Source organism: Lactuca saligna, chromosome 1, assembly GCF_052625555.1.
Source record: "Lactuca saligna cultivar CGN05327 chromosome 1, ASM5262555v1, whole genome shotgun sequence".
Taxonomy (NCBI): domain Eukaryota; kingdom Viridiplantae; phylum Streptophyta; class Magnoliopsida; order Asterales; family Asteraceae; genus Lactuca; species Lactuca saligna.
The window spans coordinates 4,718,145-4,745,622 of NC_136417.1; the positions used below are offsets into that span (position 1 = coordinate 4,718,145).

Below are 27,478 nucleotides of genomic sequence, written 5' to 3' on the forward strand. Positions count from 1 at the left end.
CAACTACAGAAAAAAATGAAAATCAAAACATGTAAAAATGTCAGTAATATATCGTCAAGAAGAAGGCAGATCTAAAAGTTGATAGCCACTGTTATCACTTATCATAAAGGATCATATTTGGAATATTATTCTCTGAAATTTTGATCGATACGTAGGAGATATATCTCCGGTGATGAAGGTGCAGCGGACGGAGGAATAAGATACATGTCTAGAGCCATTAGTGAGTGTAAATTACTATCCCTATCATTCAATATATCCAAAAAGAAAGATTTCGTTGTCTCAAATTCTCAATAATCATTCTAATTATATCAAGCAACAATTATTGAATCCTTACCTGATTTGTGAGCCAGAAGTGACGATTAGAAAACGGGCGCCAAAAGATGAGTGTTATATTATTGCAAGTGACAGACACTGCGTGTGGAGTGGCGAGAAAGTATCTGAAAGGGAAGACACCGGTGGCTAACATGAAGAAACCGACAAAGAGCAAAGAGTTAGAGCCAGAGAATTGTGAGAGAGCTAGCTCTGATGCATCGATGCTACTATGTTCGATTTCAATACATATGAGTTCGATTTTAATCTAAAATTGTTTTCTATAAGACGTGACGTGATTATTCCATTGATCCACCACCAAACAACTTAGGGCTTCAGTGATCTACGACTGTAATTGAACATAAACACGAACATCGTCTATCTCTCGGTCTCTAGAGGCTTTCAAAAGAACATGGTATCCTACCTGGAATTCCAAAGGTTTCCTTCGTTTATCTGCGTAGCTTTTCTATCGGTCTCTAGAGGCTTTCAATTGTTCACGAATCTGAACGATCTTCTATAGTGCTGGCAGGAACTCGTCCTTTAGCTAACTGGGTGTCACCCACCTCAGCCCAACACAGAGGGGATCTGCACTTCTAGCCATAGAGGGATTCAAATGGAGCAGCCTTGATGCTCGTGTGGTAACTAAGGAAAACTCGACAAGGGGTAAATGAGTATCCCAAGCCTTCCCAAATTCGATCACACAGGCTCGCAACATATCTTCCAATATTTGGATGGTTCTCTCACTTTGTCCATCGGTCTGAGGATGGTAGACTGTACTCATGTCTAGCCTGGTTCCTAAGGAACTTTGTAGCGACTTCCAGAACCTCGAAGTGAATCTACTATCTCTATCGGAGATAATGGATATAAGAACACCATGTAGTCGTACGATCTCCCAAATGTATGTTCTTGTAAGCTTCTTCATCTTGTCAGTTTCTTTGATAGGCAGGAAGTGTGCGGACTTGGTCAATCTATCGACGATGACCCAAATGGTATCAAGTCCACCCGTTATCTTGGGCAACTTGGCTATGAAGTCCATAGTGATTCGCTCCCACTTCCATTTCGGTATTTCTGGTTGTTGTAGTAAACCGAAGGGTTTCTGGTACTCAACCTTGACCTTAGCGCAAGTAAGGCATTTACTCACGAAGGTAGCAATTTCTGCTTTCATGATAGGCCACCAGTATAACATTTTAAGATCCATATACATCTTATCTGAACCTGGGTGGACGGAATATCGATTGTTGTGCGCTTCAGTCATGACTAAGTCTCTGAAGCCACCGTGTTTCGGTGTCTAGATCCATTCCATGAGATATAAGGCTCCGCCACCCTTGACTTCCAAATTCTTATCCATCCCTCTAAGGGATTCACCCGCCATGTTTTCTGGTTTCAAGGCTTCGAGTTGCGCCTCCTTATCTTGTGTGGACAGATGCGAATGGATAGTCATGGTCAATGATTTGACCCTTCGACCAGAATATTCTTTCCGACTTAGGGCGTCTGCTACTACGTTGGCTTTACCAAGATGATAACGAATTTTGCATTCTTAGTCATTAAGTAGCTCGACCCACAGTCGTTGTCTCATGTTGAGCTCCTTCTGATCGACTATGTGTTGTAAACTCTTGTGGTCTGTAAAGATAGTGCTTTTCGTACCATACAGATAGTGTCTCCAGATATTCAGGGCAAACAAAACTGCTCCTAGCTAAAGATCATGTGTGGTGTAGTTGACTTCATGTGTCTTCAGTTGTCTCGAGGCATAGGCGATGACCTTACCTCGTTGCATCAGAACACAGCCGAGCCCCTAGTTGGATGCATCACAATATACTATGAAGTCTTCTATCCTTTCGGGGAGGGATAGTATCGATGCAGTGCAAAAGGCTCGCTTCAGCGTTTGAAATGCTTCTTCTTGTTTCTCTTCCCAGTCAAAGGCCACGCCTTTCTGGGTCAATGTTGTGAGAGGTTTCACGATTCGCGAGAAGTTCTGTATGAATCTGCAGTAGTAGCCAGCGAGACCTAGAAATTGATGAATTTATGTAGGCGTCTTCAGTGCTGACCAGTTTTCAATGGATTTAACTTTGGACGGGTCCACGTGGATTCCTTCTTCGCTAACCACATGTCCTAATAATTCGACTCTTCGGATCCAAAATTCACATTTAGAGAACTTCGCATAGAGCTTCTCCGATCGTAAGGTTCCTAGGACTTGTCGTAGATAATTGTTATGTTCCTCCTTACTTCGTGAGTAGATCAGTATGTCATCAATGAAGATGATGACGAACCGATCCACGTAAGGACGACATACTCTATTCATTAAGTCCATGAATATTGTGGGCGCATTGGTCAATCCGAATGGCATCACCACAAACTCGTAGTGTTCGTAACGAGTTCGAAAAGCTAACTTCGGAACATCCTCCTCTAGCACTCGTAATTGGTGATATCCGGATCTTTAGATCAATCTTGGAAAAGTAATTCTCCCCTTGCAGTTGGTCAAACAAATCGTCTATGCGAGGTAGAGGGTAACGATTTTTGACCGTAAGTTTGTTGAGTTCCCTATAGTCGATACACATACGGAACAATCCGTATTTCTTCTTAACGAACAAGATCGGTTCTCCCCATGGTGAGAAACTAGGTATGATAAATCCCTTGCTGAGCAATTCGTTAAGTTGACTGGATAGTTCCTGCATCTCAGCTGGTGTTAATCGGTAGGGCGATTTAGCTACTGGGGTAGCTTCTGGGACTAAGTCGATTCTGAACTCGACTTGTTGTTTTGGAGGTAATCCTGGTAGTTCTTCGGGAAAGTCGCTCACTACTAGGATGCTCTTCAAGTATTTCGTTTCTAGGCTCGTATAGACAATGTGAGCAAGGTACGCACGATATTCCTTACGTAAGTACTTCTGTGCTTGAATACTTGAGATGATATGTAGATTCGTGCCGGGTTTGTCGCTGTAGATAATAAGAGTTTTGCTTGACGGAAGGTTTAGACGTACTGCTTTCTCGTAGCACATGATGTCAGCGTAATGAAGACTCAGCCAATCCATGCCGATTATGACATCAAAACTTTTAATTGATACCGGCATGTGGTCGATTGAAAAGGTATGACTATATAGAGTTAGGATACATCCTATAAATATATTGCTAGTGCTCTCATTTTTCCCGTTATCCATTTCTACAGTGAATGGCTCCTTAAGTGTTTGTGGTTTTTGTTTAAGTAGGCGAGCAAATTTATGATTCACGAAGCTTCTCTTCGCTCCACTATCAAACAGTATGCATACATAAGAGTTATCAAGGAGAAACGTACCAGTGACCACTGTAGGAACCGCTTCCTCGTGGCCTATAGCCAAAACTCTCCCCACTCCACCGGCATTCCCTACCTTCGGGTAGTTCCTTTTGTAGTGGCCCACCTCGTCAAAACCGTAACAAGCCTAGCCCACACCAGCGCCGGGGACTTGGGTGATCGGCCTTGCCGGAGACTTGCAGAAACGAACAATGTGTCCTTTCTTGTTGCAGTTAGAGCACTGCATTTCCAAGCAGGGACCATTATGGTGGAAGTTACATTCGTTGCACTTTGGCAAACTTCCAGCGTACTGCCTTATCGGCATAGCAGCGCCAGGTACTATCGCAGCATGAACTGCCACGACCTTCTACTTCTTAGCAGCTTTTTGCTTCTTCTTGTCATCCTAAAGTTTTCTCTTGATGTCAGCGTCTTTGGAGGGTTCTAAGATGGCTAGGGTTGTTATTGTTGATGGGGTACGGACTCCATGGTCAATGAGCCGCTGTTCCAATCATTTGGCACTGTCGAAGGTAGCGGGGTTTGAAGCTAATACATTCCCCTGAACTGGAGGCAACAACCCCTAGATATACCTCTCTATCTTCTTCCCCTCCGTGGGAATCATGTTGGGACATAGAGACACCATTTCCCTGAATCTGGCGGTATAAGAAACCATGTCGGAGCCTTCATGGTTAGGCTCCTAGCTCCTATTCCAGCTTTTGGATTTCACCCCTCAGGCAGTATTCCTCAATCACGAGGTCTTTCAGGGTTTCCCAGCCCATATCATTTACCACTATGAGAGTTAGTGACTTGGCATGGCTATTCCACCATGTCAGGGCTTTTTCTTCGAAGGCGCAAGCAGCAAACTTGACCTTGCTCCCTGCTGGATAGGAGCAGATCTTGAAGATCGACTCCATCTTTTTGAACCCGAGCGAGAGGTCAATGACTCCGCCAGTCCCTCTAAAGAACTTTGGCTTGCAATTGGTGAAATCCTTGTAGGAGTACTCTCTCGAGTGCACGAGGATTTCAACTTGATTAGAATTAACAGGTGTTCCACCTCCGCTAGCACTAGTAGAATGATATTGAGCCATGGCTGTTGCTACAGCCGCAACTACTTCAGGATTTAGAGCTGCCGTATCGATTAGTGGAGGAGGTGGTGGTGTTTGATTTACCGACCTGCCTTTGGTAGGACACTTTCGAGGTGCCATCTTTTACTGAAAGTTTATAGAGATGATGATGATAGTAAGAATCAATTGTAAAGTATGATGAGAGTGATCCATGGACTAACTCTCCATAGCCCAAACATTAGAATCAGTGTGTGTGTTGAATATAGATACAACAACAGAGTTTGAAAACACAAGAGTATAAACTTTCCAATAGGTTAGAAACTGCCAATATTACTGATATTACTGAGGTAAATGAGTTTGGAAAAAATGACCTAACGGTATGTCTTACATCAAACCATATGGGGGGAAATATTGACAGTTTAGTAGACTAGATAGTGTACTGAAAGACAGGAATAATTTACAGACAAGTGCTTCATAGAGCACAGATAAGAAAAGGCTATTCCTTAATCAAAAGAAAAGATGTGCTAGAAATCTTCTAACGACGGTGGGCATTCCTTGGGCAAACCCTCAGGTTTTCCAGTTGACGCTCCAAGTCGAGAAGGTGTCGTTCATAGACTCTCTGGCGAACCCGGAGCTTTATGACTTTAGCCCAAGTCTCAGCTTGCAGACCTCTCCCGAGCATGCTCTAGGTGGTTGGTGCAAATGGAATGCATTCTTGCATTTGCATCAACCTCCGTAATGCGATGGAAAGCTGTCATGCCATGGATTTCGTTTCGGGCAACCCTTCGGACCAGGATTGGAAAGACTCTGTCTGCTAATCTTCCTTTACTCGTGTAATAAAAGCTTCGGTCTCCATTAATTGGCATGGGTTGATTTTGCTCTTCACCCCATGTTTCTATGCATTCCACCCAAGCAGGCGTCGGGCCTTGAAAAGCTTGATGGGGGTTAGGATTTGGGACCGGAGCCACATGTGACATCCCCATTTTCACGGCCAAAAAAGACCGATTTTGTTTATGCTTTATAAAAATCAAAGTATCTCTTTTAATAAAAATGTTGCGGAATTTGTTCCCAGAAAAACACGATAAATATGTTATCAAAACATTTTAGAAGAAACGTATTTTATTTATGTTAAAACGTTTGGGATGTCATCGTCAATACATAAACATAAGCATAAACGGAACTTACATTTATTTACACTAGTGATCTTTATCTCTTTAATCTCTCAGTGTAATGTGACTTCATATCAACACCTGTGATGTAAATAAACTGAGTGGGTCAGATTGGGAAACCTGGTGAGTACATAGGGTTTTCAATCCACAATAATATAAATTATTATGTTTAAATATTTAAACAATCAACCCAATTACCCATCCCCATTATCTTCTTTATTTTACTCTAAGAATTCAGTTATTCCTCGTTTATTTATTGCTAAGGGTTATCCTAAGGAATAGGCACGAAATCCATCGTTGCCAAGGTTTACTAAACGGGCACTAAATCCATAGTTCCCAAGGTTTATCTCGTTTGTTGACAGTATCGTTTCCGAGACTCCTCTCGCAATACAGGTCAATGGATTTTATCTCGTTTATCAACGATATCGTTTCCGAGACTCCACTCGCAATACATGTCGATGGGTTTTTAGAATACACATGGTGAATACACAGTTCAAAACACCTACAGGTTGCGAGCTTGCTAGTGTCCACTGGACTGTCTAGAATAGTCTGTGGTTGTCATCCATACTCTGCTGGATGACGGGACCATCAATTCGGAAAAAGGCTTCTCTCATGGTTCGCCTCTCACCCTTACCTCATGGTCTATATTACCTCTTCCTCATTTTATTTTTGTCACACAGAAACTATTTCATCTACCCATGTTTTATCCCAACATATTTGTTGGTATAAAATACATATACAGTTTAAATCATTTAAAACATGTATAAAATTGTTCACCCAGCATAGATAACAAGTATTCGGATAATATGCACACATAGCACGTAATTTATATAAAATACTTCATATCTATGTGTAAGCTGAAAGTAACTATGCACTCACTTGAAAGGTGGTGACTCAGCACTCGGACAGCGCTTCGATACTCTTAAAACGATTTTCCTTCGATAAAACCTAGTACCAATACCACTAGGGTTTAGTCTAACGATAACCGCGACAATTTAATTAGTCTGACTATTGTTATTATATAAGCGTTAATAACACTCAATATAACTCATAATAATAGCCCACATAACTATTTTAAGGACCTAATAACATTTCTATAATTATTTGAAAGCTATATTAAAAATTGCGTAAGCGTAGCACACTTACAACGAATTTTATCGAAAACCGGAACTTTATTTGGAGCAGCGTTTCGAAACCGAAAGACCCTTTTTCTCGGGACTCCGGGAGCCTAGGGCTTCCCTCAGGAGCTAAGGGCTTTTCCTAGGGTTTACGGGTGGTTTGGGGAGCTAGAGAGAGAAATAAATTAGAGAGAGAAGTGATTTTTGGTGTGAAAATGGAGGCAGCCTCGACCTCCTTTTATAGCTGCGATGGCCTCGCTACGTTGGGCGTTCAGAAGCTCTACACGGGGCGTAGCTTTGGATAAGGCAAACAGATGGCAAGCTTCGGATGGTGAGACGTGGAGGCTCGTGGACCAAGGAAGAGTTCTTGTACGCGGGGCGTTCCGAAGCTCGTACGCAAGGCGTACTCGTACGCGGGGCGTCGGATGCTAACGTTGGGTGTATGCAAGGGGTTGCATGTCATGCATCCGAGGCGGGTACTAAGGTCAGCGATGGAGGGTCCAGATTGCGCCACGTCATCGACTCTCATCAGACTTCGCAAATTCGAGTATCGACTTTAAAAATTCGTATCTTCCTCGTACGAGCTCCGTTTTTGACGTTCTTTATATCCACACGAAGGTGGGAACATACTCTACAAATTTCATTTAGACTCTGTTGGCTAATTTTGACTCGATTTTAAATTTTATATTATTAACGGGCCAGGACATGATTGGTCCGTTAAATCCTCATAACTTCTTCATCCGACGTCCGTTTTCGCCCATCTTTTTCTCGTTACGCTACTCTTAACGAGATCTTCGATTCTCATTCAGGTCGTGTTAGCTAAAAACTGCTCGATCTAATATTCGAATTTCGGGCTGTACACTGCTAATCCGAAACTTTGAAAAATCATAACTTCCTCATACGAAGTAAGATTTGGGCGTTATTTTTATCGATGTTCTTAGTTTAACATACTCTATGACTTTCGTTTAGAGCTCTAAGGCTAAATCTTGCTCTATCATACATTTACTATTTACGCTTTCTGGTGACGTGCCGGTTCCGACACAAAACTTCGACGATCATAACTTCTTCGTTATAACTCGGATTTCGGCGTTCTTTATATGTACGGAAACCTTGTGACATATTCTATAACTTAGTCAAGATTATTTATTATAAATAATATTTTGTCGAAAATTCGTTTTCGACCCCTATTGTCTCTAAATTAACTAACCCGGATCTGCAGGCGTTACACCACAGGGGGTAGGTTGTTGACTTCTGGCTCGAAGTCAGAACTATCAGAAAAGGTTTCTACATGGTGATCATCCAAAGGGGTTGGATGCTCATTTTATGGCTTGTCTTCAATCCATCCAACATTGCCTTCGTTCGGGAAGTACGGGTCGCCCTGAAGACGGAATCCAACCATGATATCTACGCGAGAAAAGGGGTATAAGAATCTAACATAAATAGACGTACTACTTAAGATAATTATAAGGCGATCCTTACCAGTTACTTCAATACTTGTATAGTGCATACTAGTTATATAAAATCAAAGTAGGATACACCTTCGAATAAGTAACCCTAACTGTAAATCCACAATCAAACAAGGAACAGGAAGTAGAACAAAGACTATAAATTCTAAGTCTATGACACCTTAATCTCACATAACCTTAGTGTATTCACTTAGCAACTATTGATTTACTAGTAAATACCTTTTTAGTTCTCATATAGGTAATTATAGTAACACAAAATACTCCTATAGTATTTTAAGATTATGTTTTTTTCTAATGTTATCATTGTAGTAGTGTTGGTAAGTTTGTAGACTTGTTGCAACACCACAACCATTCTTAGGCACATGCTAGTCACTTCTCGGAAAATATAGTTGATCAGACTATATTCTCCCAGATTTGACTATATGTCTCTAAGCCTAATTGTGTTGTTCAACAATCGTAATACTTTTGTTCTGTCCTAGTGACACTGATTTTAGTATGAATGCAGGTATGTATACTTGGTTAAATATTTTACTATTTAAAAGTATAAACTCTTGGTCAAAGTATTTTAATCCCGTTGTGTTTATAGTTTGTATATCTTTTATGGGTTGATATACTCAATTCACTATAAATAATGCTCTGATACCAATTTGTCACACCCTAAAACCGAAACGGCGGAAACGTTCAGGGGTGGAGGACGTCATGTATAGTATCACAACACATATAATAGTAAACAAGAAAATAACGTCATCTATTACATTAACAATATAATTTAATACAAGTGTGTTATGTATATCATATGACACAAAAAATGTAATTCAAAATATAAGATGAGACTTGAACGCGCTCCATCTTCCTAAAAGCTGGCATCGGTACCTATCTACTGATGACCTGAGAATACAAGTTATTTTGAAAGAGTTTGTCAACTTTAAAGTTGGTGAGTTTATAAGTATTTTAGTGTCATTGTTTGCATCAAAATGTTTGTAACAGTGTTTGAATTATGAGTTTGTAAACGTTTGTAGTAAAAGCATGTGCATGTTTGTAAATATTCGTAATGAGTAGTATATCCCTAACTATACCTATTATAGTTACTAGTAGAATCGTTTGTATGACTGAATGTATTGAACTGAGATAAAAGTCTTTATATCTATACATATATACATAATATATAACTAAGGATCCAACGACACTCGGACAAACAATAGGGTACTCTAAGTCCACAACTAAACAAAGAACAGAAAATAAAGTGAGTTGGCAGTCCTAAGTCCTTCAATCCTTACTTATATAACTTTATATGTAATATACATGGTTTTAACAATCTATAGGTTTGAAAGCTGTAATAGAAAAGGTTTGATACATAAAAGTGAGTTTAGTAAAGAGTTTAACATGTAAAAGAGTTTGATAAGCAGTTTGAAGTCATTTGTTTAGTAAAACAGTTTGAAAGTATAGTAAATCCATATGTTTGATAGTTATTAATCACATGTGATTGATATAATAACTATGGCATTCAACTTGTATTCCCCCCTATAAAAGCATTTAAAATCATTTAAAAGGTTGATTAAGGGGTATGAACTCACCTGTAGTGAGTGGTTTAGATGGAAGTGTTGGACAAGGTGCTAGGTGTCAAGTGAAGACTTGAACACACATAATGATCCTACTCAACATATAAAGATATATATATATATATATATATGTGTGTGTGTGTGTGTGTGTGTATCTAATTAGTGATTATAACCACAATTAAGCAAGTATAAACACCCTAAAACGTGGAAAACACTTTGGTTCAAGTGTTAGAGGGTCATAGGGTTGCATCAAAGGGGTTTAAGGCATTGCTTTAGAGTTCACGACCTAAGGACCAACTCCCATGGAGTTTACGGCCTAGGGTTTACGACCCTAGTGGATTTACGGCCGTAAACCCATGGTAACTCCTACCATTTCGAAGTTTAAGGTCTATAGCTCAAGTATGAAGGGTTCTAGTCCAATATCCAAGCCCTAGGAAGCAATGGTGGCACATATGCAACACTTAATGGTGTTTACGGCCCAAGGTGATTGCCTTGGCCGTAAACCCATGTGTTCTTGGGCATTCTTGGTGTTTGTCAATGGTTTAACAAGTAATCCAAGCTTATAACTAGTTAAGAGGAGTGTACTCTCTTATAGGAAGCTTGTAAGAGTGTTTAAGGTCCAAGAACACTAGTGTGTGTTCTTGGTGTTTTGAAAAACACTTGAAGATCTAAGAAAAAAAAGAAGATTTCATGGATGAAATCATGTATAACTACTAGATCAAGTGTTATAACAACAAATCAAGAGAATAAACACTTACATTTTTGGAAGATTGGAAGGAAGATGTTATGATACTTGAGAGAGAATTGTGGTTGTTCTTGAACTTGGAAGTGAGAAGTGAGGAAGTGAGGAGTAAACTCATGCCTTAAGCATGAGTTCACGGCCTAAGTGGAGTTTACGGCCCAAACTCCCCAAGTTTGGCCGTAAACACCAGGTTAAGGTGTTAATTGTTTTATTGTTACACCATAATCCTAGAAAATACTTCCTTTTATTTGTTCGCTTGAAGAATTAATATTAAAACACCCAAACGGACTCTAAACCGAGCTAAAAATTAGCAAAAATGAGTTTAACTTTTAATTGAAGTGCTTGACTGTAGGGTTTGTACACATAGAAATTTCGGATTGTCACACCTAACGCCTTCTATCCTTTATGCAATGCTTTCGAAGAGAACGATGTACACATATTCAAGAACTGTTCCAAGGCACTGGAGCTTCAACGGCATAAACAGACTTGGTGGAATGATTTTCCTGCCTTAACGGACTCTTTAGAAGACATGTTGGAGGTAAACTCTACTGTAAAAGAGGGAAGTAGGTCTATAGACACCTTAGAAGCGATATCTAGAGCATTCTTATGGACTATATGGAAATATAAGAACGATATGATCTTCATCTCCAATACTAAGGTTAAGAGTCTGTTAGGAATTTGATTTGGGACTCTTGGATTGAAAACTCATTGTATTGTACCATGTAATTCCAAATTTTTGTTGTTTTGCTCTTAAAATTTTTTTTGAACTTCATAAACTATTTATATGCTTGTTCAGCTGCGTAGATGAGTAGTTACACAAAACACCATTAATGTACACATGAAAAAGTTTTAAAATATATTACGGACAACAAGGGTGATAATTCGGTAAAGCAGTTACATAAATTAAGGACAAATTAAATGGGGAAAATATTAATGAAATAGATAAAACACAACAGAAGCGAAAGTTCGTTGATTGATAGAGGAAAGGACAATCAGAAAGTAAAATCAATATAATATTGAGTTGGTGAATTTTCAAATGATATTAGGATTTGTATTTGACTTTAAATGAAGTCAAGAACAAGGATATATAATTAGAAAAGTCAAAACATGGTAAAAGTCCAAATCAATATGCACGCAAGTTAGGTATTAACACGATAAGCTAAACGAGTTGGTAAAACTAGAAAAGCAAATAATTTTCAAGGTTGATTTAGTCGAAGACCAGCCACCAGCAGACACTTTCTTAACGAGTACTATAAATATACATGAAAGTATCCATGCAAAGAGCATATACCCAAATACAAAACTAGCAACGTAATCAACTCCAATTCGTAGTACTCCCACAAACTTTTCCAAATACGTTTCGTTATACAAACACATCCATGAACATGCATGCTCTTTTCCTAGGGTTCTTAGTGATTCTTGGTTTCATCCAATCACAAGCAGCTTTGGTTCGATATACCTTTGTGGTAAACTTTGGTTCCCTAGCTATCAGTCATATAGGGCATTTTGGTTTTCTTTCTTGTGGAGTGAATTACTGCAGATAACTTATTATCATACTTTTTTTTTTCTTTGAAGGTACAAGAAACTAACTACACACGGCTATGCAGCACTAAAAAGATCTTGACAGTTAATGGACAATACCCTGGTCCGACCATTTCTGCTCGTAGAGGAGACACCGTTATTGTTGATGTTGTCAACCAAGCCTCCCAAAATATCACGATCCATTGGTACATGCATGTTTATGTTACTAATATAGCAATTGTTGGTTTTCATAGTATATATATAAGAATGATTTTTTGAATAATTAACATTATGAGATGTATGTAATTGTATACAGGCATGGAGTGAAACTACCAAGATATCCATGGTCAGATGGGCCGGAGTTCATCACACAATGTCCAATTCAACCAGGTTCTCGTTTTAGCCAGAAGATTATCCTTTCCGATGAGGAAGGCACATTATGGTGGCACGCACACAGTGACTGGTCTCGAGCCACCGTACATGGTTTACTAGTCGTCTCTCCCAAGATTGGAACTACTTTCCCGTTTCCTAAACCTCATGCAGAGGTTCCTGTCATCTTAGGTCTTTAATCTTTATCCCCAACAACTCTCCTTATATATGCATATAAATTAAATAATATGTCATTCAATTTCTACGCTAGCTCGAATATTTCGTACGTAAAACATATTGAATCAATATTTGAACATGCATGCAGGCGAGTGGTGGAAAAATGATATACAGACAGTGATGGAAGACTTCTTACGTAGCGGCGGTGATCCAGCTATCTCTGATGCTCTAACAATTAATGGTCAGCCTGGAGATCAATACAATTGCTCTGCTCCAGGTTCTTCCTTCGATTCTCATCTTTCATTGTGCAAAGTTCAAATATGTGACTAGCTAAATATATACTTAGCAAGATGTATTTTCGGATAGAATAATATGTAATACTTACGGATTCGTAATACTTGAATGTTTCCAGCAACAACCAAAGTAAAAGTGGAACAAGGAAAGACTTACATGCTTCGAATGGTGAATGCCGCCATGAACAACATCATGTTCGTTGCAATTGCAAACCATCAACTCACTGTCGTAGGAACTGATGGGGCCTACACCAAGCCGCTGAAAACCAATTACGTGGCTATATCACCGGGACAAACCATAGACCTCTTGTTAGAAGCAAACCAACCCCGCAATCGCTATTATCTGGAAGCGAAGTTCTACAACAGCAACCCTCGTAGTCTCTTTGATAATACCACCACCACAGCGATCATCGAGTACATTAATGGGAACTACAACGCATCAGCCACACCTTTTTCACCTCTTCTTCCCACTTTTAATGACCGAAATGCATCTGCGAACTTTACTAGTAGCCTACGAAGTTTAGCAAGCAGTGCTCATCCAATTGACGTTCCACTTGAAATCACGAGAAAGCTACTCTATACCCTGTCGATTAACAGATTGCCTTGTGCTACGTGTGTGGGAAGGGATAATAGGTTTGCAGCAAGCATAAACAACATTACATTTGATACCCCAAGGACTTCGATTCTTGGAGCTTACTACCGTGGAATGAATGGTGTTTATGGCGACGACTTCCCTGATAATCCCCCTTTCATCTTCAACTACACATCGGATAGTTTGAATACTTCGCTACAAACTCCAATGGATGGGACGGAGGTGAAAATTCTGAAATATAACGATACGGTGGAGCTTGTTTTCCAAGGAACAAATGTGGTTTCAGGGATAGATCATCCCATGCATTTGCATGGATATAGTTTCTATGTTGTTGGATCAGGATTTGGTAACTTCGATAGACAACGAGATCCTCTCAATTATAACCTTGTTGATCCTCCTCTTCAGCAGACAATTGCTGTTCCTCAAAATGGCTGGACAGCCATTAGATTCCGCGCAAATAACCCTGGTAATTAGTCAATTTCCTTCTAGTTTTAATTAAATTGTTAGAAAAAAAGAAAAAAGAAAATTTCAAATTTCATTTCATTATATAGTATTCTAATTATTCATGTTAACTAATATATTCATTTGATTATATACCTAAATCTTCAGGAGTTTGGTTCATGCATTGTCATTTCGAGCGTCATGTAAGTTGGGGGATGGAGATGGTATTCATAGTAAGGAATGGGAAGAGTGCAGACACAAGAATGTTGCCTCCACCACCGGATATGCCCAAGTGCTAGAAGACTTATTTATTTGTTGTCAAGATTATTATTTATCCCCAGTTTCTTTATCCTCTTTATTTATTTATTCTAAATAATCGGTGATATTCTTTAACTGTACGTTGCATATATATAATAAGTTGATTGATGAAGTAATTATGTACGTATTCATTATACGAATAAATAAAAGGTATTTACAAATTTATTGATGGATTTTTTGAGTAGTACTGATCGGTTCTTGAAATTGATTTTATACATTTATAGCATAATTAATTATACTTCTTGTTAAGTTATTCTTTAGGTTTGGTGTTTTTTGTTCAAAAAATTGGTCCCCTTTTTTTTTCTCATGTTTTTTGTACTTGAGAAAGTAGTTTTGTCATGTTTTTCAGCCGTTTAAACTAAAGGTTGAACAATTAAGTTCATGTAAAATGAGGAATATAATCTCAGCTAATTACGATATAAGCTAGTAAATACTTTCACTTTCACAATAAACTAGCTAGTAAATACTTTCACAAATAAATATGTTACAAACCACATTATCGAAATCGGTAACTAATTTCGCCAATATTGACATACATGCATGTTAAATAAAACAGAAAATTAAGTCAACCCTTTAATAACAAGAAGAATGACATTTTTGCCCTCTCAATTCTTTATTTCGTTTCTTGTTCATCCCTGGAAGGTTGAAAAGAGAGTACTTTATTTTACGCGGACGGGACCCCTCACAAAAGCTTACATCATTTCAGAAGCTCCATTCCTAGGAATGACTTTTGCACACAGCGGTTGCTTCATTTCACATGAGAGCTTCAAATCCTCAGTTAGGTCAACAGGACGACCCATGTCTTGAACCCACTCAAATTGGTGAACCAACTTAGCCACCCACTCGCTAACCGTAACCATGCCAAGGTTCATACCAGGGCAAACCCTACGGCCTGCTCCAAAAGGTGCCAGCCTAAGGTCATTACCCCTTACGTCAACATTAGAACCACCTGCAGAAATTAAGAACCTCTCGGGCTCAAACGTGAAAGGGTGATCCCATACGTCAGAATTGTGGGTGATTGACCACATGTTGACCATGGCAGTTGTGTTAGCTGGAATAACCATGCCATTGCTGAGGTGGACGTCTGATGTGGAAAGACGTGCCCATGATAGGAGGGGGCCAGGGGGGTGAAGACGGAGGGTTTCTTTAATAACAGCTTGAAGGTAGGGAAGCTTGGTTATATCTGCATGATCATTATTGGTGCTTTTGTTTTCTATAAAGCTGTCAAGTTCAAATCGAAGCTTGGATTGAATGCCTTGATTTATCGTTAATTCAGCCATGACCCATTCGGTTAGAAGAGCAATTGTATCAGTGCCTCGAAATACCATTTCCTAAAAAAAAAATCCAAGTAGAGAGATGATAAATTGTTGTTCCAGAAAAGGATGATAAAGCACATGATCTATTCAAATCAATAGCACATGATAACCATAATATTTGGTAATATATAGTAACATAGAACTTCATCTTAATTAAAGTGGTGATATGTAGTAGTTGATCAGTACTGACAAACGATTGAGAAATGAGAATTATAACAAATTAATGTGTCTTCATTTATAATTAGTTAATTAGTTAATTACATTCAAATACGTAAAAGATATATTCGATGTAAACAACTAAACATTAAATATGATGAAAAATATTTTTTTCTATAAAAATACGAAAGCTTTTAATATACAAAATATTTGTGGTACGTAACTAATTGATTGTGACGTACATAAATCTTTATTAACGGGAATATTTGGTCGGCAAAACGGATCTAGAAAATATTTTTTTTATTGAATCTTTTACACATAAAAATGTTTCTATCAGAAGACATTCTCTTAAAGCTTGAAAAAAGCATGATTAGTCTACGATAATCGAAACACACGTATATGGTCGGGACTTCAATATTTTTCTAGTGTTTTTTCCCGCTTTTTCCGACGTAGAGGGCATACAAAATTAATTTATTATCTTCGTTGTTGGCAAACAACATTTAGTCTTATTTCATAGGTCAACTTGAAAAAAGAAGCACCCATAACTTTCTAGCTTCTAGTCTTGAAAGCCACATATAATTATAATTAATAATTTAATAGAATGACCACAAATTCAGTTATATCCAAGTTAAACAATAATTGCCAAATATGTAGTATTTTGTATAAGTTTATACTTGGAAGATTTATGAAGTTGATTTACATCCACAATTAATTGAATTAAATTTTGTAGAGCATCATTTTACTTTTCATATAATTTTAACATTTTTATCCACAATTAATTGAATTAAACTTCATAGAATTTAATAGATTCTTATATCATCATTTCACTTTTCATATAATTTTAACATTTTCTTTAATATGCAATATTCAACTCTAAAAAAATAGATAAAGATCACTTATTTTGTAATGTTTTTTTTATAATAAAAGGCCCGGCCCTTCTCTTTTACTGTTAAAACTTCAATTGTCATAAACCCAATATATATTAATCTATTAAACAATCAACATATCATGTTATATTTAATTCTTTAATTAAAGTGTAAACTAGAGAATCCATTTCTTTCAACTGTTCTACTAAACAATATATTACAAATATCCGTACAAATGAAGACATTTATTTATAAAAGACTTGATATGACACAAATGGATAAATTGCTTTTATATACCAAAGGGCTTATATAGCCGGTATCAGAAATCTATGGAAAAATGTTTGGTGGTAAAAGACTGATGATTCAAGTCTCTTTTAGAAACAAATTACAAACATTTAGGATTACAACAGTGCTTAGTGTTTTGGTCATTCTTAAAAAAATTAGTTTTATACATGTAGTTCCAAGGAATTCCATGTGGACGAGTAAATGCATTCTAACGAATTGAACCTATATATGTATATATAAAAGGAAGAAAGATACTAACCCATAGAATGGCCACCATATCATCCTCACTAAGGTTGTCTTGGCCATCTAAAGAGAGCAAAACATCAACGAAGTCTGAATCGTCTTGGAGATTAACCGAGCCTCTGAGTTTGTGTTCATTTATTATCTTCTTGATGAATTTCTTGACTTGGGGAACAAGAGCCATGCATCGTTCCTTGATGCGAAATGGGTCATAAAAGTAGTTCAACCAAGGCAAATGATCAGACCAGTTGAATGCACCTAAAAGCTCAAATCCTTCTCTTACCATCTTCTGTAGCTCCATTGATTCATCAACATCCCCAACTTTGTTGTAGCTTTTGCCAAAAACAATTTCCATTATGTTGTTCAAAGAAGCAGCTTGCAAGTGCTTTCTTAATACAACAAATCCATGCAACGATTGTTCCTTACTAATATCATTTAGCATGGAGATGCATTCCAGGCTGCGTGCAGGTTCATGGGCGGAAATTTTCCTGGGAGCAAAGAGATGAGATGAGGCAACTTTTCTCAAGAGCCTCCAGTAGGATCCATTGGGTGCAAACCCAATAGCTCTGTTAAACATAAGTAACCTCGCCGACTGCTTAATAGGACGGTTGGAAAAGTGTTGGGAGGTCAAGATTTCACGAGCGGTTTGTGGGTCTGAGGCTACCACAGTAGGGGTGGACCCTAAGCTGATAGCCATGAGCTGGGATGCTGCTTGGCTAGTTTGAGCCATGGATGCAAGGGTTCGATGAGGCAAGCCATGAGCCAAACCAAGCAAGCTGCCAAAGATTGGAAGTCCTTTGGGACTTGGAATGGAAACAAAGCCAATACAGTTGCGGCCCCTTTTCCATGCTGGACCTCCAGGACATGACAAAGTCCACGTCAGAACTCCAAGCGTTATAAATGTTATTACAGCATACAATAGTAGTGTACTGGTGTTCAAGTTATAAGATTCAAACATGGCAAGGAGAGTATTACCCCTCAAACTGATCATGTCTTCATCAAGAAAAGAGCTTATGGTCGTTGCCATGGAGAATGGGAGGAAGTGTGTATGGAAGTTCAGGTTTTGTGGTATGGGATGATGTTCGATAGAATGATGGTTGTTTAAATAGAAGCATGTTGTGAATTAGGAAGCAATATTATTGTTAATTTTGAGAAGTATAAGATTTCCTAGATTATCTAAAAAGCTAGTGAGCAACCCATTGTGCTTTCGTGGGTATTACTTCTTAAGAAAGTTATATACCAATAAATGTGGATCCAATCAAAACCTTGATTTCATGGCCACGTAAATTATTTTTTATTAATTAGTAAATTGGGTATTTAATATCACGTACCACAAAGATTTCACTTAGAAAAAACAAATATATACTGGTCTAGGAAAAAGCACTCGTAAACACCAAATCATACCTGTTTGTTAATAAAGTCTTTGTTAGGTTAAAAGGAGCTTAACACCTTATATGTTAGTTTTGTTATATGTTAGTTTTTTGAGTGACATCTCATTTTTTTTCCATTTAACATCTAATCTTAACATTTGGTAGGGAATGGTAACACTCATAGCATTTTTTTTTTCTAATTTAATTTATTTACTTTATTTTAATAAACAAACATATTTTTAATATTACACAAATATTTTTTGATTTACTTAATATCACATAGGGGTGGAATTGATACGGTACCATGTATTTTTTTTTTCCGAACTGTGTACCATACCAATTATAATTGGTATGTAATTTTAGTTACCACTACCGTACCAAATACAGTTGGTACCAACTTAATTGGTCACCAGTAAGTTCGGTTGGTAATGATATATACCAACATGTATGGGTGTTTTACGAATTAAGATTTATATATGATATTGTGCACTTAAAAGATACATGTGAGTTTTGTAAATAAGAGTTTTCTGAATGGTTGGACTGGAAATTCGATACAAAAAAGATTTTATAATTTTGTACCATGAGTTTAAACTAAACAATAGAGTAAATGAGATATGTTCATATGAGTTTAAACTTTAAAAGTTACTAGACCGTAAATGCTAATATCAAAGCACTTGAACTCTTAATCGTCAAATACATTTAAAGTTAAAATATGCAATATTTTATTTATATGAAAAATAAATTTGTTGGTACGGTAATATGTGGCATTTAAAACTTTGTACTATTATCATACCATTATTAATTAATTGGTATGGTACTACCAGCCAAACATGTTGGCTACCAAACATATAAGCTACCAATATAATTGGTTCGCTTGGTACACATGTGGGTTGATTTTCCATGGTACATATTTGTCACCCCTAATATCACATAAAGTAATTACATTTTGGTTATCTTTCTTATGTTTGTTTGATTTGGGCAAAAGTGTCATGTATTGGGCAAAAATGTCATGTTTTGAGACAAAAATTCAACCTATAATGTGTTGTTTGATTCGATTATGTTTCTTTTATTTGGTTTAATTTATGTTTGTTTCTGTTTAGTTTTGTTTGGTTTGGACAAAAACATGTAATCATACTCAGTTTTCTGTTCTACTATTGATTCCATTCCCATCTCCACTTTGATTCCATTCATGTTTATGTCCAGCATTTCTCTTTTCTGTTCCTGTGCAGCTGCTTATCCCGTTGTATTATTGATTCTATTCCAATCTTCATTCCATTCCATTCATGTTCTAATCTTGATGTTACAATCTATTAAAAATGTCCAACTATAACACAATGGTAAAACTGTCCAACTATAACAAAGGAACCTAAAACAATCCAATTACTCACAAAACCACATTATCTTCATAAAAAAATATAAAGAAGGGTCAGAGCAAGCTGTAGAAATCATGAAAGTGTTTGAATCTCATTAGAAAATCATGATGCACTAAAATTGATCAGAATTATTTGATGATAAGAGAAAATCTAATTACTAGATTCACAACTAGTAATATAATTATTTTTAGAAAACAGCTTGGACAACCACTGAAAGAAAAAATCATCATGAATTAAGGTCTTTATGCTACATATAGAATAAATGATATATGAGGAATTTCATTGAGGAATTTCATTGAGCACTTGGTGTTCGTCTAAACACCATGGAAAGACACCGGTACATTGTAGAAATCAAACACATCAATAAAAAAAATAGAGTATAGGAGTTGATAATTCATTGAAATATGAAGAACAAAAACATAAACAATGGAGATGCATAATGGAATAGCAAAATAAATCAAGATGTAAAAAAGATGAATAAAAACCGAGGATGGAAGTTACCACAATGAAGGATCAAACACCTTTACTCCCCCCCCCCCCTCTCTCTCTCTCTCTCTCTCTCTCTCTCTTCAAGCCAAGATTCTGGTGAGGCATTGTTGGCAACCCCCTTGGCGCTAGCCAGGGGGCGGTGTTCAACACCTTTGGCGACCGATGACGACCACACTAGCAAGGCCCACTCACTCTAGCCTTAGGATAAAAACAAATCATATCAAAACACTATGCAAAATGAAAAACTAAATCCTAATCCAGGCTTCCACACTTCAAATGTCATTCTAAAAAATGAATAAGCTTAAAATGTGTATTGCTATTCCGACCAATATATATATATATATATATATATATATATATATATATATATATATATATTCAAATGAGAACAATTTTTATTTTAAGAACAAATGAGAAAAAGATTGTCTCCAAGGTGAAAATTTTGTGAGTAGCTCAAAATGGAGATGCAAGGACGATGGATTAAAAAAGACACGGGGGTATTATAGTAAATACTCATCCAAACCCCACCCGTTATACCTGTGTTGTTTATGTCACCTCATTTTCATGTCGGACCACCATCGAGACCATTGGACCTCCGAAGAACCACCCGATTTCCAATTTCATCCCAACGACAAGGAACTCATCATTCACAATATCTGCCATAAGTCCCAATCGACATCATAATTCGTTGGTTTCTCTCAAAGCGTACGAGAATCCCTAAATCATCATGAGTTTGCTATCACTTCATCTAGATCAGAGTACAAAGATCGATTGAACCAGATATGTTTATTACTTGATGAAAAAGTTTGATTTTGTTCGAATTAAGGATAAAACTATAATGAATTGGTATGATTTATTCAGATTTTTCTTAACTGATTTTTGTTATTATTGTTGCTTCATTACTCTTTCATTTGAGGTAATTTACTTCTATCTTGTTTCAATTAATCTCATAGACAGTGTGACAACTTATAGAATTTTTATGAACACCAAGTGTTCGATGAAATACCTCAATGAAAAAACTTCCACAAATAAATCAAGAACAAGGTGGTGTATTTATTGTTGCATTCTGTATGTGCTTGTTGATGGCTTTTTGCTGAAATAACATCATTTTGATGTCTCTATTTAATTTGTCTCTGTTTTTTTTACTTTTTTACTCCACTTTATTTCCCTAAACATTTTTAATAACTTGAATGTTTGGCTTTTGAGATTATAAAGTTGATTTTATAATCATGCATAGTTTTCCCGAACATATTTTGATGTCTCTGTTTAATTTGCCTCTACGTAGGACTCAATTTTCCTTTCAAGAGGTGACTTAAAGAGCTAAATGGGTTAAGTTGGCAACTTAGCCCTAATAAGTGTAAAAGTGGTATTTTATGTGAAAATCCTTAACTTTGAACCATCATTAAGCCAAGCATTAAGGCCCTTAGGTTAAACTTAATTTCACATTTTAAAAGCCTAATAAGTAACCAACTATCATATAAAAAGTGATAAACTTAAGGCTTAACCATTAAGTCCTTAATAGAACACCAAAAGTGATTATAAAGCTATTATGATCAATTTTCCCAAATCTTTCCTATAACTTCTAAAATTCGTGCAAGTAAATAAGAACACCTAAAAATCATGAGACTTAGTTTTCTAGAAATCTTAGTGTGTCTACTTTCCTCAAACTTTGAATCACATTTCGAAATTCCAAATCCTTGAGGGGTAAAATTGGTAATTTTCTCAGGATGGTCCATGTTGTCACAGATTTCATGCATTGTCTTTAAAAAAAATCATAATAAAACCATCAAAACTCCAAATGCCAAAATTCAAAATCCTATGGTTAGATATGGATGTATAGTTTCCCACATATAAAGGGACTGATGTAATTCTTAGAAGATTGATACAGTTTATTCCAAGAGTGTTGAATGGTCTAGAAAGTGATAGCTTAAAGTTACTAACCTATAAATTTAATTTAAAGTCAACCAATAATCATTAGAACGATATCTTTATATTTCTAAAAACATAGAATGGGGAAATTTACCAATGTTATTTTATCCAAATTTAAGAATGGGTTGAAATGTAAGAAAGAAGATCCCAAACAGATCACTGTAATCAAAAAGAAAATAAGGAAATATGTACATAAGTTTTATAAGAGTAATACAACAAAGCATAAGCCAAATAATGTTATAATTATTGTGTAGGTTCTCGGAAAGGAAATGATCAATCTTGCTCACGCTAGCTGATTTTCAAGTTCAATGAGGTGAGTTCTACTAACTCTCCTATTATGTAGGCATTTCTTGTTTTACATTATTGTTCACGGATACCCTAATCTGGTAAAGTGAACAAGGAAAGGAAGAATGTAGTTTGTTCTTTAATGAAACAATCATAAAAGATTCATTTTCGTGTTCTTGATTTGTTAATTATTCTTGTGTATTAAATCACATGTGATTATATGATCTAATCAATTATGACTTATATACACAAGATCATTTTTTTTTTGTTTTCAATTCAATAGTTGTTCTTTCTCCATAATAATCATATGTAATTAAATACATAAAATGACATATGAGTAAATACATGATAACAACTATTGAATTGAGAATTATTCACATAAATCGTATGTGATTAGATACGTATAATCACATGTGAATAAATACATGAGAACAACTATTGAATCGAGAACAAGAAATTAATATTTTCCATGTAAATTATATGTGATTAGATACATATAATCACATGTGTTTATGTGTATCTAATCACATATGATTTTCTGTGGCTAAGATTCATTTTCGCGTTCTTGATTCAATAATTGTTTTTTCCACTTTAATCATATGTGATTAAATACATTTAATCAGATGTGACTATATTTTTCTAATCACATATGATTTTATTTGGAAAAAATGAATCTTGTCTATATAAACATATGTGATTAGATACATACAATCAAATATGATTATATACACGATAACAAATATTGAATCAAGAACACGAAAAAAAAATCTTTATCCACATTAATCATATGTGATTAAATACATCTAATCACATGTAGTTATATGAATCTAATCACATATGATTTATGTGGACACGATTCATTTTTTCTTTGTCGAGTCAATAGTTATTCTCATGTATTTTATCACATGTGATTATATGTATAATCACATATGATTAAGTACAGGAGCACAACTATTAAATCGAGAAGGCAAAAATAAATCTTGTCCGCCTCAAATCATATGTGATTATATACATATAATCACATATGATTAACTACACAGAAGCAAATATTCAATCGAAATAAAAAAAAATAATTATTGTGTGCATAAATCATATCTGACTAAATACATATAATCACATGTGATTATATGTATCCAATCACATATGATTTATGTGGATAAGATTAATTATCGTATTCTCGATTCAGTAATTGTTTTTGTTAACTTTAATCATATTTGATTAAATACATCTAATCACATGTGATTATATATATATATATATATATATATATATATATATATATATATATATATATATAATCACATATGATTTATATTGACAAAACAAATGATGTCTATATAAATCATATGTGATTAGATACATATAATCACATACGATTATATACACAAGAACAACTATTGAATCGAAAACACGAAGATAAATATTATCCACATATATCATATGTGATTAAATGCATATAATCACATGTGATTATATGTATCTAATTTTATAGAATTTATGTGGAAAATATTCTTTTTTGCATTCTCGATCTAATTGTTGTTCTTGTGTATTTAATTACATGAGATTATATATATCTAATTAGATATAATTTATATGGACAATATTCGTTTTTGCATTCTCATTCAATAGTTGTTCTTGTACATTTAGTCACATATGATTTATATGCACAAGATTCATTTTCGCATTTTCGATTCAAATTTTCTTTTTCCACATTAATCATATGTGACTAAATAGATACAATCACATGTTATTAAATATATGAGAAAAAACATTAAATCAAATATGTGAAAACAAATATTATCAATATTAATCATATGTGATTTGATACATATAATCACATGTGATTAAGTACATGAGTACAACTATTGAATTGAGAAAGAAATAATGAATTTCGTCCACATAAATCATGTGTGATTAGGTACATATAATTACATGTGATTATATGTATTTAATCACATATGATTTATGTGGACAATATTCATTTTTGCGTTCTTAGTTCAATAGTTAGTCTCGTGTATTTAACCACATATAATTTATATGAAAAAGAATTGTTTCCACATTCTTGATTCAATAAATCATAGGTGATATATATATATATATATATATATATATACACACACACACACACACACACACACACACATATATATATATATATATATATATATATATATATATATATAATCACATATAATTATATACATGAGAACAACTATTGAATCAAGAACATTAAAACAAATATGTGTCCACATTAACCATATGTGAGTAAATAATTATAATCACATGTGATTAAATATATAAGAAAAATTATTGAAACGAAAACTCGAAAATGAATATTGTTCATATAAATCATATGTGATTGGATACATATAATCACATATGATTATATGTATCTAATCACATATGATTAAACTTGACAAAAAGTTTATTATTGAATCGAGAACGTGATAATGACATATATGATTAAATATATCTAATCACATTTGATTAAATATATCTAATCACATGTGATTATATGTATCTAATCACATTATTTATATGGACAAAAAGAATATTGTCCATATAAATCATATGTAATTAGATACACATAATCACAGGTGGTGGTGATGGGTAGTGGTGGTGTGTATTGATGTTCGATGGAGGTAGGTGGTAGGTAGTGGTGATGGTGAAGGGTGGTAAGGGGTGACATGTGTGGGTGGTGGGTGGTGGTAGGGATGGTGATTATAGTGGGTGATAGGTGGAGGTGGCAGGTGGTGGTGATGGGTGGTGGAGGCGGGTGATGGTGATAGGTAGTGCTGGTGGGTGGTGGCGATGTATGGTGGTTTTAGTAGGTGATGGGTGGGGTAGTAGTGGCGAGTACGTTGTGATAGGTGGTAAAGGCAGGTGGTGGTTGGTGGTTTTGGTAGGTGGTGGGTAGGGATGATGGTGGCGAGTGGTGATGATGGATGGTGGTGGTCAGTGGTGATGGGGTGGTGGTGGTCGGTGGTGGGGGCGGGTGGTGGTGATGTGTAGTGGTGGGGAGTGGTGGTTAAGGGTGGTTGGTATTGGTTAGTGATGGGTTATAGGCATCACTACATCCTATGTGATCATGCAACCCTAGTTGCTTTAGATCTAGTTTTTCACTAGTTGAACATGCAGTTGAATACTAAAGCAATAAACCCTAGATCTAGCATACAATTTTCAAAAATCATATAACAAAAGGGTTTTGATGATTACCGTACTTATTATGTAGTAATAACAAGAACTCCTTGTAGATCCTTGGCTTTTGAAAGCTTAGTGCCTCAAATGTTGCATCTCTAATGATTCACAAACACCACTAGCAAAAGGATGAGAGGGCATAGGAGGAATGCACTAAGAATTTCTGTTAGGGTTCTCTGTATGCAAGCATTGGCTGAAAATCCCAAGTCTAGGGGTTCTTTATATAGTCGAGGGTTGCTAGGGTTTCTGGAGGAAACCTTAATTTCCTGCTTAAGGCTTAAGCAACCCATGGACCTCCCACTAAGAAGCATTGGACGAAATCTATAGGGCTTCCTTATAGAATTTCTTCTACTCCCAATTAAGGAGTCCATCCGTCCAGTTTCACAACTATCAATGATTTGCAAAACAACCCCTCTTCTTTAATCAGTTCCTTTAATCCCAAAATTAATTCCAAAATTATTTTTGATTAAATACTAATTAAATAACATGATTACTAATTAATATATTATTTTCATAATATATTAATAAATCAATTTATTATTCCAAATAATAAATTCAACCTCTTTCTCCAAAAGTCATCATGTCAAGTTGTTAAGGGGAAGGCAACCCAAAAGGACCATGCTACTATCAAATCAAGTACATACCACTTATAATTATGGACTTAAACACCTAATCTAATAGTCTCCCACTTGGATAAGTCTAATAACTATAACTGCAAATATGACTTCAAAATTTGACCAACAATCATAGCTTTCAAAAGCCGTTGTCGAACTCCGACCCAGTCAGTTGTGTGTCCTTAAGATAAGGGATCGTATAATCCTCCGTTCTGCAAGATATCATGTGGATAAAGACATGGAACATAATCATTCTCATTGTCTAACAATTTGTTTCCTAATTTTTGATTTGTGTGATGAAGAACATAATTGAACACATCAATTCAGTCCTAACCAGGCCCGACACATAAGTTAACACAAAATCATCGAGGGGCCAAGATATTGCTTTTACCGCTTGGGATAAAAGGAACAGATAAACTTTGACTTATAAGCTTGTACTATTTACTCATCAAATCGTACATGATAATACGTTTTATAACTTCAAGTTACTGCTGCATTTATGTATTATCAATGCACAACCAACTCGTAAACCACAACTCATATATCTCGGTTTAAAGATTATACGATATTAGCGTCTCATAATTACTCGTGATAAATTCCATGAACGTTGCAGCAAACAATTGCTATATCTAAACACTTAGACAATATACCAGCCAATTCATGACAGTTTTAATTCACTACTTACTTCCAAAGTATGATCGACTGTGGATAATTTGAATAATCCAATTATTCTGGAAGTAAAACATGCAAAGTTAAAACACAAAATAAACAATTGACAAAAGATATTAAACAATACTCATAAATAAATCTTCATTACTTAATCATCAAATGTAAATTACATTTACATTGTTACAAGTTTCTAAAATATCTATCTAATTGTAATGTCCGCAGATCCGGCTAGTCAATTTAGAGACAATAATCATCAAAAATGAGTTTTTAATGGAAGATTATTTATGTAAC

At 35.8% G+C, this 27,478-nt stretch overlaps 2 protein-coding genes across 2 annotated transcripts in view; one reads left to right on the forward strand and one right to left on the reverse strand.

Moving 5' to 3' along the window:
• The window catches only part of LOC145034261 (uncharacterized), a 71,044-nt gene extending 56,666 nt beyond the window's left edge, over nucleotides 1-14,378 (forward strand). Inside the window, exons 9-13 of the mRNA XM_078982667.1 lie at nucleotides 12,262-12,413; nucleotides 12,524-12,768; nucleotides 12,902-13,030; nucleotides 13,166-14,104; nucleotides 14,248-14,378. Coding sequence (XP_078838793.1) covers nucleotides 12,262-12,413; nucleotides 12,524-12,768; nucleotides 12,902-13,030; nucleotides 13,166-14,104; nucleotides 14,248-14,378 — 1,596 coding nt within the window. The remainder of the gene's footprint in view (nucleotides 1-12,261; nucleotides 12,414-12,523; nucleotides 12,769-12,901; nucleotides 13,031-13,165; nucleotides 14,105-14,247) is intronic.
• A 507-nt stretch (nucleotides 14,379-14,885) lies between these two features.
• On the reverse strand, nucleotides 14,886-18,322 carry CYP78A7 (cytochrome P450, family 78, subfamily A, polypeptide 7). Its single transcript, XM_078996187.1, has 2 exons — nucleotides 17,280-18,322; nucleotides 14,886-15,728 (listed from the first exon to the last, which is right to left on the reverse strand). The coding sequence occupies exons 1-2, from the start codon at nucleotides 18,285-18,287 to the stop codon at nucleotides 15,090-15,092; spliced, it is 1,647 nt and encodes a 548-aa protein (XP_078852313.1). The 5' UTR covers nucleotides 18,288-18,322; the 3' UTR covers nucleotides 14,886-15,089.
• Nucleotides 18,323-27,478: the final 9,156 nt, after the last annotated feature.